This window comes from Glycine soja, chromosome 6, assembly GCF_004193775.1.
Source record: "Glycine soja cultivar W05 chromosome 6, ASM419377v2, whole genome shotgun sequence".
Taxonomy (NCBI): domain Eukaryota; kingdom Viridiplantae; phylum Streptophyta; class Magnoliopsida; order Fabales; family Fabaceae; genus Glycine; species Glycine soja.
Window position 1 is genome coordinate 3,795,673 of NC_041007.1, and position 16,415 is coordinate 3,812,087.

At 31.4% G+C, this 16,415-nt stretch overlaps 2 protein-coding genes across 2 annotated transcripts; one reads left to right on the forward strand and one right to left on the reverse strand.

Moving 5' to 3' along the window:
• Window positions 1-2,271: 2,271 nt before the first annotated feature.
• On the reverse strand, window positions 2,272-6,396 carry LOC114414801 (endo-1,4-beta-xylanase 1-like). Its single transcript, XM_028379221.1, has 6 exons — window positions 6,194-6,396; window positions 6,018-6,104; window positions 5,353-5,708; window positions 4,989-5,166; window positions 4,045-4,581; window positions 2,272-3,565 (listed from the first exon to the last, which is right to left on the reverse strand). The coding sequence occupies exons 2-6, from the start codon at window positions 6,057-6,059 to the stop codon at window positions 2,450-2,452; spliced, it is 2,229 nt and encodes a 742-aa protein (XP_028235022.1). The 5' UTR covers window positions 6,060-6,104; window positions 6,194-6,396; the 3' UTR covers window positions 2,272-2,449.
• A 5,255-nt stretch (window positions 6,397-11,651) lies between these two features.
• LOC114414802 (zinc finger CCCH domain-containing protein 23-like) lies at window positions 11,652-12,995 on the forward strand. The gene has a single exon (XM_028379222.1). It carries the CDS (start codon window positions 11,826-11,828, stop codon window positions 12,585-12,587), a length of 762 nt encoding a protein of 253 aa, XP_028235023.1. The 5' UTR covers window positions 11,652-11,825; the 3' UTR covers window positions 12,588-12,995.
• The last annotated feature ends 3,420 nt before the right edge of the window (window positions 12,996-16,415 follow it).

The following is a 16,415-nucleotide window of genomic DNA, read 5'->3' on the forward strand; positions in this document are numbered from 1 at the left end:
GAAAAAAATATAATTTTAAAATGATAGTATAAATAATTGACAAATTTAATGTAATAACTAATTATCTTAAGAGATGTTGATTAATTAAAAAAATCTTATGATTAAAAATAAAAAATACAAAATTACGTTATTCATTATTTTTTATATTTTTTTTTTATCAGTTTCACAATAAATACTTTCTTTTTTAATTCATTAACTAATATCCTAAATATAAATATAGGATAACAAGACCCAAGATTATAATCTACTTATACAAATCAAGAAAACATTAACCAATCCAATTAATCTACTATGACAATTATGGTTAACGCACCAAATATGCCGCGGTGCCAATAATTACCAACATATATCTAAATGTATTCTAATAATTACCACATCATCAATATTTAATATTACCTCTATTTCTATATAAGATATTATATAAATTATAAAAATTAAAAAAAAAAGTAATTAGTTTAGTTTATATTAATAAATTTGTCTTAAATTTATAATTTTTTTCAAAAATATTATTATCATTAATATTTACCTTAATTATTCTCTTTCTTTTCTTAATGAAAAATATTTTTAATCTAAAATAATTAATGTAAGAAACATTACATATCAAGTCTTCTAGAAAGAAAAAATCATTATTCCAAAGTTGAGTCTTACAAATGAAGAGAGTGATATTAGAATTTAGAAGTACCACTTTATCCAAATATCTAACAAAAATTAATAGTAACAGAGATAGATGATAAATATCAAAGAAGTCTAACTTAATTGGTTGATTGATATGTAAGTTGTTATAAATAATAGACTAACCCAATAGGAGGGAGATTACATCTTTGTTATAAAAAAAATAGTAGTAGAGGTAGATCATAGATATCAAAAAAGTCTAATTCATTTTATTAATATGGAAATGGTTATAAACCTTTCATATTATCATTAATTTTTTAATTTCTATGGATAAAGGTTGAGGGAGTGGGTGGGTTTTGTAACGGCTCTCTATAACCTCTATCTCTCTCTGGTGTTGGACCTGGGCCATCGCTCTCTATTGGATTTCATTGCTGTTTATTTGATAATAAATTTGTCAGCACTTAGGCTATTCTGATTTGTTCTTCTTGTTTTGTTTAATTTATGAATGATTATGAAAAAACTACTACTAAATTATAATTTCAATCTTCATAACTTCTATTATGAGATTTTGGTCTCTTTTTTTTCAATTTTAATCTTTAGATTTTAAAAAAATTGTAATTTTTGTCAAATTTTCAATTCCACGCATGTTTTTCTTTTTTACATTTTAATTGATTAAATTATATTTAAAGGCATCTTAAATAAATATACAATTTAAGATTTAACTAGAACAATTCAAAAGAAATAAAATATACATAAATATTGTAGATTTTTTAAATTTTGTGGACTAAGATTACACAAAAAAGATGTTGATAAGGAATTAAATAGATGATAAAGTTACAATTTAGTCAAATAATTAATAACAAACTCAATTACATTGTTCAACAATATGTTTGGATTAAAGTTTGAAAAATATTTTTACTAATTTTAATGCATAATAACGAATTTCAACACATCAAATGATAAGGGAAAAATGTTGCTTTTGAAATAAAAACATTTTTGGTCTCTTTTAATTTTAATTCAAATATACACTAAGTCTATGTTTAATTTTTTGTTTGCGGTACTTCAAACTCAATTTAGAGATTAAACTTATATATATATATATATATATATATATATATATATATATATATATATATATATATATATATTGATTAAAAGAAACATATAATCAAATTGAGTTTCCATTATATATTTGGTTTTTCACAAAAATTTAAAAATAAATAAGTAATGTAGAAACTCGTAAACACAATTTATTTTATATTTAATGATGAATTCTGTGTTGTTGGCTCATTTATATCTTGTTAATGTTATATCATTGTCATTAAAACTTTTTTTTCATTTGCCATTAAAAAAAAAAGCACTTTATTTTCATCTGTATCTTGTCCTTATTTAAATATAATGCAAAACTAGGTTTTCTTCCCTCTACCGAACAGAGGCTACAATCATTAGTTTCTGTAATATATTTATTTTGGAACACATTTCGAAACTAGTTTCCATAGTGTATTTCGACACGACCACATTGCGTTTTGGTAATGCATAGTTATACTACTGATTTAAGATTTTACCTTTGAGTGTTAGTGACATAAGCTACCTTTGCACTTTCTAATCAAAGTTCCAAACAATCAATAGACTGGTAAAATCGAGGCTGAGAACAACTAATTTAAGAACAAAATCAGTAAATCTTATTTGATTTCTTTTCCAGGATGGCAGTGTCCAGCAAACAATCATAACATTACATAACCAAGTTTGTATGCAGCAAACCACACAAAGAATTAAGAAAATGTTTAAAAACACGAATGCATGGCAACACAACCAAGAAATGCGACTTCAGGGACGCTTATAAATCGATTGATACCACGAGAGATGAGTCACCCTTGTCAACAACGAATGTCTTGGTAACTTTCTTTGCTAAGGTCACAACTTCAACGTTGTATGTTCCACTGAAGCCTCTGAAGCTGAATTGCCCTTGCTCATCAACATAACCATGGCTGTGAGACAACCACTCTTGTTTAAGAGCAAGGTATCTTTTCCCAGCTTCGTTGAGTTCCCCTTCTGCATTCACCAAGTGTGAATTTTCCCTACTCATAAACAACTCCCAAAATCCCCAGAGCATAACACCATCTATAGCAGGGTGTGCCAAAGATTCCCGCAGCATAACTTCAAGATCATCAGCTCTCACATATTCATTAGTGGAAGACACATCAAGCTCAGTGAACCATATTGGTATGCCAAGAGTTCCCATTTTATCAAGGGCAGAACAAACAATGGGCCCCACAGGGCTATCTATGTGACCTTGAATTCCTATTCCACTAACTGGGGCACCTTGCTCTTTCAAATCAAGAATGTGTTGAATGTACTTTTCTGGTGATGATCTTGTGTCACATCCATCTTCAACATGATAATCATTCACAAAAAGGGTAGCAGATGGATCTATTTGGTGTGCGGTCTTGAACATGTTTGCCCTTATATCTTTGCCTAGTCTATCTTGATAAAATGAACCATGCAACATTTCATTGTTAACATCATAGTGCTTGAACTTGCCCTTGTAGCGAGTTAATAAGCCATTTAAGCGGTTTTGGACAGCTGTCATCAAATCAGTTTTATTCAGTGATTTGATCCATTGTTGAACGGTGTTGTCCACATCCCAGAAGATGCAATGACCCCGAGTGTCTATCTTGTTCTTCTGACATAAGTCTAACATTTCATCGGCATCCTTGTAATTCAGATTCCCTTGTTGTGGCTCAGTCCAATACCACTTCAGCTCATTCCCGAAAACAGCCCAGTTAAAATGTTTCACAAAGAAGTCAACAAAATCTTCGTTGTCAATGTTGCTTCTACTAATGCACGATCCAATGGGGAAATCGTTTTGTACTTGTTTAACTCTCACCAGGGTTCCAAGATTTCCAATTGAATCCAGACCAGAGAATTTTAGGATGATCTCCCGCTTACGGATCTGCATTGGAACAAGTGAGAAATACTTGAAATGAGAAACCGGGGAAAATTACAAGGAATGTAAATGGTCACAGTCACATATCCTATGATTGCAGAATGAATGTAATTAAAAAAAAAAATAGTCATTATAGTCTGAACATAGAATAATAGTAAGCTTCCTGTAACATTTTTTTCCTGCAGTGTCTATCATTTTATTGTTATAATAAAAAGGGCATGAATTGTATCAATTGGCAAAGGCATGGGAAATGGGAAGGAGATAAACATGCATTCTGGTCCCATTTTTATGGACAAGACAACATGGTACATTTTTAAACATTATTCTGCTCCCATGCCAATCTATTAATCATTTTCTAAACATGTTATGAGTTGTGACTACCCTAGGAAGATAAAAACCAAGAAAAAAAAATTTAGGGTTAAAATCAACTTTAGTCATATATTCAGGATTAAAAACATTTAAGTTTAAAATAGACTAAATTTTACCTTGTCTGTCTGTCTCCTTAAATATTTAAACCTTGCATGTCTATCAACAGCAAAAATTTGAAGTCCAGCAAGCATTAAGTCAACACCAGAAGCAGGACCTTGAATATAAACCATAACCTTAGATGGCTGCTTTTCAATTCTAAAGGACCCACCAATTTCATGCCACCTGTCATCAGCAACCTCAACTTGTCCTCCGTTGACCCACTGGTTGTCAACACTAAGGGCAACATTCACATTTTGAGGCCCACTTGATCCATTACCAATTCGGACCCAAGCAGATACTTGATAAGTTAAAAAGAGTTTCAATTTCTCAGTGATCATCTGAGCAGGACCCATCCATGTTTGTGTGCGGTTGGTTACAAGGACGTAACGCCCACTTAAAGATTCATGAGGTCCAAGAGAGTCTCTTGCCATTGGTGGAATGATACGCGGTGAACCAGTTCCAACGCTCAAAGTACAATTACCAAGTGGAAACCACCCATTGGTGCCATTGGCCAGATTACTGTTTTCAATTATATTAACACCAAACGCAGCACCCTGCAAAAAGAAAATCAATCTTTAGGCCATTGAAAGTTGAAACATACATAAATTGGCCATAAACAAAAACTATATCCACATGTGCAGAAAATTTAGTCATTTTTTTTATTTAATGTTTAAGGTTCTCTAACAAGTGTCCTTAGGGGACACTGGTTGGTTAAGGAAGTAAAAAGAAAAAGTATTTAGTATTTAGTATGAGAATCATAAGAGAATTCAAAAAAGAACATGGACAATGTTATTTTATGTATCCCAATAAAAATCTGAAAATCTTTCTACCTTAAGTTTCGTGACTAATGTCCTAGTTAGCATTTACCAAAGTTTAAACAATGAATGAATACAAAGAAATTCCAGGAATTGCAAATTTTACATACTAAAGTAATTTACAGACAATAATTTGAAAGCCCAACCTCACAATCCGGGGGAGTTGAAGGTGGTGTTTTATCTGCATGTTTTATAACAAAAGTATTGACAAGAATGTCAGTGCCTGGAGCGGGACCTTCTAAATAAACTACTACTTTTGATGGAGAACCATTTAGAAGGAACTTTCCCTGCATTTGAACCCAATCTTTATCTGTTGCCTGCACACTTTCAAACACAAGATTTAATTAGCAATTATAGAAGCATTCTGGTATCAATTATTCATGATTTTGAACTACTGCACCAAGCTTCTTTTCTTGTATATACAATTACCAAGAAAATAACCACGACAATCATATATCATTCAGAGTTTTTAATGAAAGGCGGTAATAAGGAAATAAGATAGACACTAACTTGGCAATTCCTATATACTGCTCCCGAAGATCTGGTGCTTGAACATACAAAGTAGCCCTAACATCAGAAGTTGTGACATTGTTCCCGAATATCCGAACTACAGCCGTAACCTCGTAGGCAAGCTTCCGCTGCACTCTTCCAGTGATCTCCTGCTGAATTCCGTTCCAGCTTTGTGTACGTTCTGTTGCAGATGCAAATACTTTACCAGTCTTCGGAAGAATTTTCCCATCTCCCATAGAATCATGTAATGCAATCTTGCAGCCTCTTCCAGACCAATTATTCAGGCCATCATCAAACTGGGGGTTTATTATGATGCTTTCATCTTCACTGGAAACACATCCCTTGCTTGTTGTCTTCTGAAATAAGGGGAAAATGCATCACAAGTTAGTTTGTAGAAAATATAAAAATTTCATGAAACAAAATAGATGTAAAAAAAAAAGTCACATTTATATTTATATTTACAAGGACAATAGTGGGTAATTTAGTTCTAGGTAAACTGTTTATAATTTTATATGATCCATTTATTTCCAATGTTATTATTTGCTATGGTTCCCTATTCGCACACCTTAATGGGTTAATGCGGGACTCTTTCTAACAAATTAAATAAGGTAAAGCAAAACAAGCATATGAAAACTTGCTGAATATTGAGTAGTAAAAGTGCTTGCCTCGGAGTGGTTTTCTGCATTGATCTTCTGCAAGTTTTCCATAGCTTCTCCAAACTTCTAAGGCAATACAACAATCAACCAAGAGACCTTCAATTATGAAGAAAAAACAAATTAATTCATCGTCAAACAAATATGACTCGCTAAGAGAACACTCATGGTGAAGACCATTTTCTTACAGTGGGAGTGAAAGTTGGAGACTCTGCTTGTGAAGCCAAAGGACCACAACCTCTTCAATATATATATATATATATTCCCTGACTCGGCAAATTTGTGAGTGAAGGCTAAGAAAAAATGTGGGGCCAACCGGCCTAACTCATCAACGAGAACCCCATTGTGGGAATGCCGTTAGCTTTTCGTCTCAAATGAATTTCAGAACTGGTTATTATTAATACCCTCTTAAGTAATTAAGTAATCCCAATAAAAGGGAGAAGAAAATGAAGAAAGAAAGAGTTGCCTTTCTGTTTTTGCTTTTATTTTTCCTTCCCTGTTGCTTTGTCTTGCAGATAAGCAATGCTTGAATTGGAATGGAAGCCTAAGTCTCGCAGGTCGAGGAAGAACGCTTTTGTTTCTTAATTTAACATTACCACTGATTCATTCGCACGAGACTTCAAGGTTTTGCAATTGTTAGGTGGACATAGCTGTTCGATCCATTTATTATGTTGGCGAACTTAATACACCTTCAATTTCCTCATGTTAACATATATAAACTCGAATTGCAGACACCCAACATAGAACCATCATGACAATAGTGTCCACTGTTAGTCAAAATGAATAAATAAATGGCTATTAGGACAGTAATGCCTTATCGGCTTAACCACTGATCACATAGATCATTTCGTGCAAAGTTATTTTAACTTACTCAACAAGTTTCGAGTTTGAATCATAAATACGCAACTACGTCAGGGAGGAGGGTTTTATGACTCATAATGGTATTATCCAATTTGAACAAAATCATCCTCCATAGGAAATATCTATGATTTCTTAAAAAAAGAAAACATTGCCTTCGGCTAGGCTTTTTAAAATTATGATGTAACGGAACTCCTGAAGAGCATGTCATATTATCATTCTGTTTTGCAAAAGCCAACTTGCAACCGAAAAAATATCATGGTACAAGGTAGCCAAATTATCCAATTTAGATAAACGAAAAAGGAATTGTTGAAGTTGAGTGTTATCTGTTTGTGTATGATGATCTGATGTATAATGTGACAAAAGATTTCTCGTAAGTTAGGTAAACCGAATATAGCCTTGTGCACACATTGGGGGTTCCTGCTTCTTGAAACTTGCGGTTATTAACAACGATTCGATTATTCACTAATGATGACTGGGTTGACTTAACTAAAATTCACTTTCATTTTTCATTCAACAATACACTTATTGGAGTGGAAGACACCGAAAGAGAAAGAAATCAAAGCTCCCATCATTAAAGAAGGGAAACAATAACCAATGTTTTTATCCTTCGGATTCTAATTAAGGAAGGCAAGAATTGATAATGAAATGGGAGATTCAATGTAAATAACAGAGGCACCTTCCCCCTGCTACATATCAAACAAGTAAATGCATGTGTAAATTTTGAAATTTAACGAAGGTTTTGCCATGCTATATAAAACCACTGGTTGTTTTGGAGCAGCGAAACGAGAATGAAGAACACGGCATTCCATGGTTTCAGCAGATTGTGGTTAAACAGGGGAGACACCACACAAATTGTAAACACAAACGTTGTTCTTTCTCTTTTTTTGTCTTTTTTCTTTTCTTTTCTTTAATTTTTTTCAGCTGAGAAAACTTTTTCTTTATCGACTCTGTTTTTGACTTTTCGGTTTACAATAGTTTATGAAAGGGATATGTTAGAGTGACATCCACTAATAAGCCCAATAGTGCGGATCAAGATTAAAAATCGGGCACTACTATTGACACCCGTATTGCTATTTAGACAAAAATATCTTTTTGGTATTTACCAGTTAAAAATACCTTGACGAAAACATATTTCTTAAAAATTTAATGCAGCGAAAACTTGCTTTAGTTGTATATTTTGAATTCGCATTCCCTACTAATAATTGGAAACTTGTTTTCTGCTGTATTAAAATTTATAAAAAAGAATATAGAAAACATTTTCGTAATGAAAAAATAAAAGCGAAAAGTTGGAATGTTAAAATAGCAATGAGGAAGATGCCAATAGCAATGTCCTTAAAATTTTGAAAATTCAAAGTGTGAATGACTTCGTGCATTTTGTGGCTTGTCTAAATCTAATAAGGTATTACTATAGATCTTAGTCCGTACCAGCCAAGGAGCAAATACCAAAATACCTCTTCCACCCCACCCAAAATACTTCTTCCTTTCCTTTCTTCATTCCTTTTATCTTTTTCCTTTTTCTCCATCTTCATTCATTCATTTCCTCTTTCCCTTTCTTCACTCCTGTATGTCTTTGTTGTTAAGGTATTTTTTTTTCCTTTTCCATATAATGAAATCACAATTTTGTTGTATGACAAAATTGTTACACAATAAAATTTTGACTCCATTGTGATTACATTTTTTCTTAAAAAAAAATGTACAACGGAAGTTGGATTTCGTTGCAAAGTGTATAATGAAATCTCTTTTCTGTTGTATAGTTTTTAAGGAAAAAAATGCACAACAAAAAGTGTGATTTCATTGTATTTTGTGCAACAAAAACATACTTTCATTTTTTATGTTGTATTTACTCCTCCTAACATAATAGGATCACGATTTCGTTATGCGCTTTTTTCATAAACTCATATACACAATGGAATCACGATTCCGCTGCACTAGTGGGAGTAAAAATCAATACATTTTTCGCACCCTTTTAATCCAGTAAAATTGTGATTTCATTGTACATTTTGGGATGGGGCAATTTTGGAATTTTTGAACAACAATAGGGGCCAATAGCAACTTCCGATCAAATACTCTTCAAAATCCAATAGTGATTTGTTTTTGTTCCAGAAAATCCAATACTTTTGTAGCAGCCATCCGTGCTACTTTCTTGAGCAGGATATCATTCTTTTGACCCACCTTACTCTTCGTTTGTTTCTTTCTGTACTTCCCATATTACTTCCAGAATGAAGACTCCCGGAGCAATTGCCTTACTCTTCTTTATACTCCCAGAGAACAAAATAGTATTGCTGATGCCTTTGAATCACCGGGTTTCATTAGTTCTCTGATACACACTGATCTTGCAAGCTGTGTGCTTGCTTCTTGTATAGTTTCTCGGGCTGTTGTACCCCTTTTCCATAAATAAAATAACGTTATTAACAAAAATAAATAAATAAACGCAAATGTCATTGGAAAAAATATGTAAAGGTTGTCAAGATGATACAAAATCTGATAGAATCATAGAACACTATCACAAGTTTGGTACAGATCCATTCTAGCCGATCTATACTGATATTAATTAGTTTTTTTTTTTTGTATTTTGTTTATAACTCTTACCCAAAAAAATAATATTATTCTATATAAATTTATGACATTTATAGGATTTCAGGTTTCGTATTCATAGTACCATGACCGTAATGTTTGATTTGGTTCAGCATTATGATAAACATATAATATATATGATATTGCATAACTTTATGAGTTTGATCGAAATAAAATATAATTCTTTAAAAAAATTAAAAGTTGTTATAAGTAGTTATATATATTTTTTGCAATGGTTTGAATATATTGGGATAGGGAATGGCAAAAGCAAGAATGGGAAAACTATAGAAAATTTAAACTAAGGGATAAACCAAAATAATAATAATTTAAGCTTAACCATGGTCAATACAAAATCTTCATAAACAACCCGTGGGTATAACACAGATTGTGGGTAATTAACCTCACAATTCAATAAACCTTAATTAATTTCATCTTTTTTATAACGTTTGAAGAAACTGCAGCTAGGTATGATTTTTTTTTTTTTCTTATAGTCATAGAGTAAAGGCAAAGAAATGCAGCATTTGTGTCTTAAAGACCTGGAAGACAGTCGCATCCGTTCTTATCCAGAAACATGATAGATGAGTCTAATGTGGCAATATTTAATTTTGCATTGAAATAAACTTGAAAAAATGTATTAAACTAGTCATAACAAAGAAAAAAAATGACCAGTTACAACCTTAAAGTTTAAATTATAAAAGCTCCAATTATACGTACCAGCCTATCACAAATCTAAAATAGATAGAATAGCAAAATACAAAAGCGCTACTTTTTGTCCTGCACTATGAACATTGAATGGCTTATGGCTGGCATTTGTTGTGGTGGTGAGGCTGAAAGTTGAAACTCTAGGTGCAATTGAGCCTAGTTGAGACAACCATTTGGTTCACTGCCCTTACTTGTAACAAAAAATCATCACCTTCAATAACCTACCACCATCCTCGTCACTAGCCAGTTTCATGTATCATCGAAATCGAAAACTAAAACTAGAACAACTACACCACCCTCAAACAGACAGATTCTAGCGTGCAAGACCTGAGGTGCAAAAAGAATTTTAGGCCATTGGATATAGGAGCAAATTGGTTAATGGTAGAGATTTTGCACCGTGCAAGACCTGAGATGGTTTTGCACGCTAGAATCCGCCCCCTCAAACATCCTTCACCACCGACTCTATTTATCCTGGTCATAGGCTCATAGCCCCAGCCACCTATATAAACAGAAGAGTTTTATGTTTTGTCTTTCTATTGTCCATTTATGACTCTAAAATGTTTCTTCGACAATGCTCAGGTCTTATTTCCTTTTGCATAAAAATTAACTAGTTTTTTATCCGTCCAATGCATTGCATGGGTTTTTTTTTAATTACTATTTAAGAATTATTTATAATATAGATTTCATAGATTTAAGAAATAGTAAAAAAATAATTTCATGTTATATTATACTAATACATCCAGCATATTTAAAAAAACAAAGCAAGTGTACTTATCCAAAATGTAGGTGCGCAATAAAAAAAAAATAAGATATTTGTCTCATTTGAATATAAAAATTAATTTTATGAGAAGTATGTTTTAACTTTGTAACTGACTTCTTCCTAGCCAATCTCCTATGTGTGTATCCACATCTAATTTAGGATAAATATGTTTTCCTTTGTCATTACTATTATTTATCAAAGCAGTCACCCTATTAAAATACCATAAACAACAACTAATGAAAAATTGGTATATAATAAAAAAAACAGTAATTCATCTTTAAATTTTATCTCAATTATAATTAACACCTATAAAATTGACATTAAAGTATCAATGGAAAATATATTCTAACCCTTTATTTAATTAAATTTTAGTTATTACATATTAAAATTATAAAAAAGTATTTTTTATAAAAGTAAATAATAATATAAATATACAACACTAGTAGATATATTATGCTGCAAATAATCCACCATAATAAATATATAACACTAGGATCGGAGAAAGCTGATGTAACAGTTAAACTAATCATTCTATTTTTTTAAAAAAAAACCAGCATTCCACTCTTAAACAAAAATCCAAACAAGCCTATATTCCTTTGCAAGTTCCTCATACACGTGCATAGATAGTAACTATCAACCCCGTAACGGAGTATCAATGACTTAACGGAGTTTTAAGAAAATTGAAATAATATTTGTCGTTTTATTGAACAGAGATATATAATGGTCTTAGCGATAAAAACAAAGAAGCTAAAGCTAAAGACGAAGGCTTATAATGCAAGCTAAACAAGGCATGTGGAGAGTGGACACATACATCATCGGGGACTATAGATATTTTGTTGTTACTTAATGTTGACTCAACCCTGGTTAAAGAAACTCTTTATATATTTATTATTGTTACTGACCCAAACAAACTCAACAAAACCATGATCCCAAACGTTGAAATCCCTCACTGGGACGCCGACGGAGGAGGACCACTCTCTCCGTTCATCTCTTCTTCTTCCAATGCTGACAAGTGCTCATTATTATTCTCCTCCGACCATTTCCGAATGTTCCAGTTCAAGGTCCGGATCTGTCCACGTGGCAGGTCCCACGATTGGACGGAGTGTCCCTACGCCCACCCTGCCGAGAAGGCTCGCCGCCGTGACCCCCGCAAGTACCACTACTCCGGCACCGCCTGCCCCGATTACCAGAAGGGGAACTGCAAGAGGGGCGACACTTGTCAGTTCTCGCACGGCGTCTTCGAATGCTGGCTCCATCCTTCTCGCTACCGGACCCACCTCTGCAAAGACGGAACCACTTGCCGCCGCAGAGTCTGCTTCTTCGCTCACACCACCGAACAACTCCGCCTCGTAGTAACGGATTCATCATCGTCCTCCTTTGTTTCCTCTCCCACTTCGGTCCTCAACTCTTCGTCCTTCTCCGATTCTTCGCCGTACAGCTTCGTGCGCGAAATAGTTAACTCAACGCGGAATGTTAAAATCGAGGATTCGGGTTTGACCCGTTGCGTGTTTGGGTCGCCACGTGGCGGGTTTTTAAGTGTGAATGGGTGCGAGGAGGAGCCTGCTATGGAGAGGGTGGAATCTGGGAAAGACATTAGAGCGAGAATCTATGCCAAGCTTAGTAGGGAGAACACGATTGGAGCCTCTGACCCTGACATTGGATGGGTTTCGGAACTCGTCAAATGACCGCATGTTTGTTTCTCCCTTGTTAGATTATTATGTTCGAGACAAAGTCATTTTATCTTTTCTAACTCTAAACCAAATATGCACTGAATGGATTCCGTTGCTTTTCATTTGGGTCTGTATGTATAGTTAAGTTGTATAATGCAATTTGAATAAAATAAAATAAAACTCTATGTACATAGTTGAGACCGTTTGGGTCTCTGTTTTTGTAATTTCTTGTCTGACATTTTTTTTACCCTTGTTCCTGGCTGCCGAAGATTGGGTAGCACATTGTTAGATTTTCTGTTACGATGTATGTGTACGAGGGACATCACAAGATGACAGAAGAATGATGTTTTTTTTTTTTCTTTCTGAACAATCATGTAACGTAAGTATTTTTTTATTCGAGACTTGGAAGCAAAATTCGATTAACTTGGAAGCCAAATTGGTCCAATGTAATTGCTCAATTACCTCATTTTCTGCTTAATTTCTTACCTTCCCGCCTACATTTCTGTATATTAAATCGTTGTGAACCTTAGTTCCTTCAAGTATACACGTTTTGGGATTCTACTAGATTTTTTTTAATGCTCATGTCCCTTTTGTCTGATTTTGGGATTTTTCAGATCATTCACTGTTTAGGGGTTTGAGACCATTTTTTTGGCACTCTATTGTATAAAGTAGAAAGCAAACATTGCTTATCAAACATAGATTTCGCGATTGCAGTGTTTGAAATCTGTGTGCTACAGGTGCGAGCGAAGTTTTGTAATGGATTCTTTTGTTTAAAAGAAGGTATTCTAAGCGACATGAGGCAATGATGGTGACATTTATTGTTTCTTTATCCGAAGGTAAACAATTTGCCCAACGAAACCGCTTTGTTATCTAGGTTAATGTTTGCTTGATGTAACTTGGGGTCTAATAAGTACTGAAACCAAAGATTTTAGATGAGCACTCAATTTAATGATTGATATTTATGAAGCTTCTTCGTGAGTATCAACAGAAATGATAGTAATACCTCCACTCTACTTTTTAATATACTAATTTAAATATATTTTATGATTGCATATAATAATTTATATTAATTAAAATTTATTGTAAATCATAAGATTGCCATAATTGAAGTTTAAAGTAATCATATAAAATTAATTCTAAAAATAGTATAATTATATTGATTAAATGTTTTTTAATTTAGTAGAGAAAAATATACTGTCAGTAAAATCCTAAATTGTCATAATATTGAAAATTATTGGCATTTATATAATTATTTTACAAGTTAAAACCTAAAATGTTATTTTATTAATCGATAGTATAAAAATATTTACATTGATAACTTATTAAAACTAAAATCGTCGTGTTTAATAAAAAATATTATTTTATCAATATTTTTTGTGTCATTTAATATAAACTTCAAATTAGGAGCAAAATTATCAAATAAAATAATCTCGCTGGCTAGATTCAAGAAATTAAATTTTCTAAAAACGTTAGTATTATGTATAAATCACAAACTATATACTCGTTCACAACTAATTTGAGAGTTGAGTTTACTTGATCGTTTGGAGTTAGGGATGAAAAGTGTGTCGAAGTATGATTATTCAAATAATTATGTCAGTGATAATGAAGAAATAATAGAATATTATGAAAATCTCATGACCAGTTGCTTATATATTAATAACGCACTAGATAGGGTTTATCCGAAGCTAGATCAGCTATATTCAAATCAAATTTAAAAAATATATACGATTCAATTTGATTAAATTTTTATTTAAAATAAAATTTAAGTTAAAACAAACTAATATTTTATGATTTGGTTTAATTTAATTTTTTTTTATTTTACTAAAATATTATTTTATTAAAATTTATATAATTTTTTATATTTTAAATAAAATTACATTAAAAAAATTCTTAATAACAATCTACCAAACTTATTAATATGTTAAACCTTATATAATAAAAATTTACAAATTTTTTATTTATCTTAAACTAAATGTATCTAAAAAAATTATATGAAAAAAATAGTATATATAATATAAATTTCATATATATAACACTACAAAAAATGATATACATATAAAATAAATAAATACATAACAGTAAAATAATATAAATCTTGGTATAATTATTGAGATTTGATTCAATTTGAATTTGTTTAAAAAACACAAATCATAAATTAAATCAAACCAATCGATTTGACAAAAAAAATCCAAATAAATAAAAAAAAATCAATTTGATTTGATTTTAGATTTTTTAAAAAGTTTTTAATTTTTATTTTAGATGAATTTGAACTTTAACATCCTATTAAATACAGGACGCGGATGGCGATGCTGACAAGGCGGGACTTATCTCCTATTCTGAGAGACGAATCTTATAGTTTATCCACTTGGTGACATTTGGTGTTGGTACTTACTCTTTCTTTATCGTATTCTATGAGAAAAAATAAAATAATGTTTGATAATATCCACTCATGTGAAAATCTAAGAGTTGGAAGAGACAAGATGTGGTCAAGGATGCATCATTTGCAATGGAGGGGCCCTTTAAGTTCAAACAAAGCAAATGTGGTTGTTTAAATTTAAGTAAGAAGCAATGAAAAAATAGGCTAAGAGGGGACAAGAAGGAGCGATGGTAGGCGACAAATTAGCGTTAATACCTATCGGTAAGAAAGATTATAAATGAAAAACGAGACAAAATGGACGGTGGTTAATTTCTCAATTCCATCGAAAATCGACAACGTTTTCTGAATTTTTAGGAAACGGACGAAAGGTTACTCGAGTTGGTAGATGGAGTGCTGCGTGGAACAATGCCATTATGCCATCGAGAGTATCCATCAACAATCACAATCCACACAGGAAAGGTTTCTTCACCAAGCAATATCCGTATTTAGGATAGTTTGGTGGCTGAAATTTGCTATCAAATTAATAAATCGGATCAATAATATGACAATCTTGCATTGCAAAAAAAAATAAAAATCAGCATGTTATTCAAATAGTTAAGATTATTTTTGACAAAATCAGATAAAAAGTTAGTTAAAGCTTAAAAAAAATTAGTTTTAACTGAAAAATTAATTAGTAATTGAGAGTCGAAAGCTTAAAAGCCAATATAATAAATGAGAAGTATTTGATAAAATTAATTATTAGGGTAGTTTAAAAGTATAAAATGACTGAAAAATAATAAAATCATAATTTATTTTAAAAATGTAACAATGAAAACAAATAAATAAATATATGATGAAAAAAAGTGAAAAAAATATTAAAAAAACTAGAAGCTACTACCATTTTAAAAAACAGGACTTAAGTTGTGTTTTAAAAAAATGATAGAAACTAGTAAAAAAAATCAAAAGTTAGTTTAAATGTCTTATTGAACATAGATTATATTCAACAAAACTAGTTAAAAATTGTAAAACCAAAAAACTAATTGATAGTTGGAAGCTTAAAATTGAAAAACTACTGTGTATTAAATTGTAAGTGTTTAATAAAACTAGTTGTTGAAGTAGTTGAAAAATATAAAATGACCAAAAAATAATAAAATCATGATTAATTTAAAAAAGTAACAAAAAAAATGAATAAATATATCAATGACTAAAGTGAAAAAAAAAACATGAAAAACTAGTGTTTTAAAAAATATTATTTCAAGTAACATTTCAAAAATTGTTAAAAACTACTAATGAGCTACTAAAAAAAGTTTTTTTACTAAACAATCACATAATTTTTTTTTCAACTATTAAAAAAAATTAAAAACTAACTAAAATATCTTATTGAACATAATCATAACCTAAGTTTAGATAATAACACATTAAATTTGAGAGTTAAATTTTGATAGTAACACATGTTAAGTTTGAAAAGAAAATAGTTTAAGTTTGAT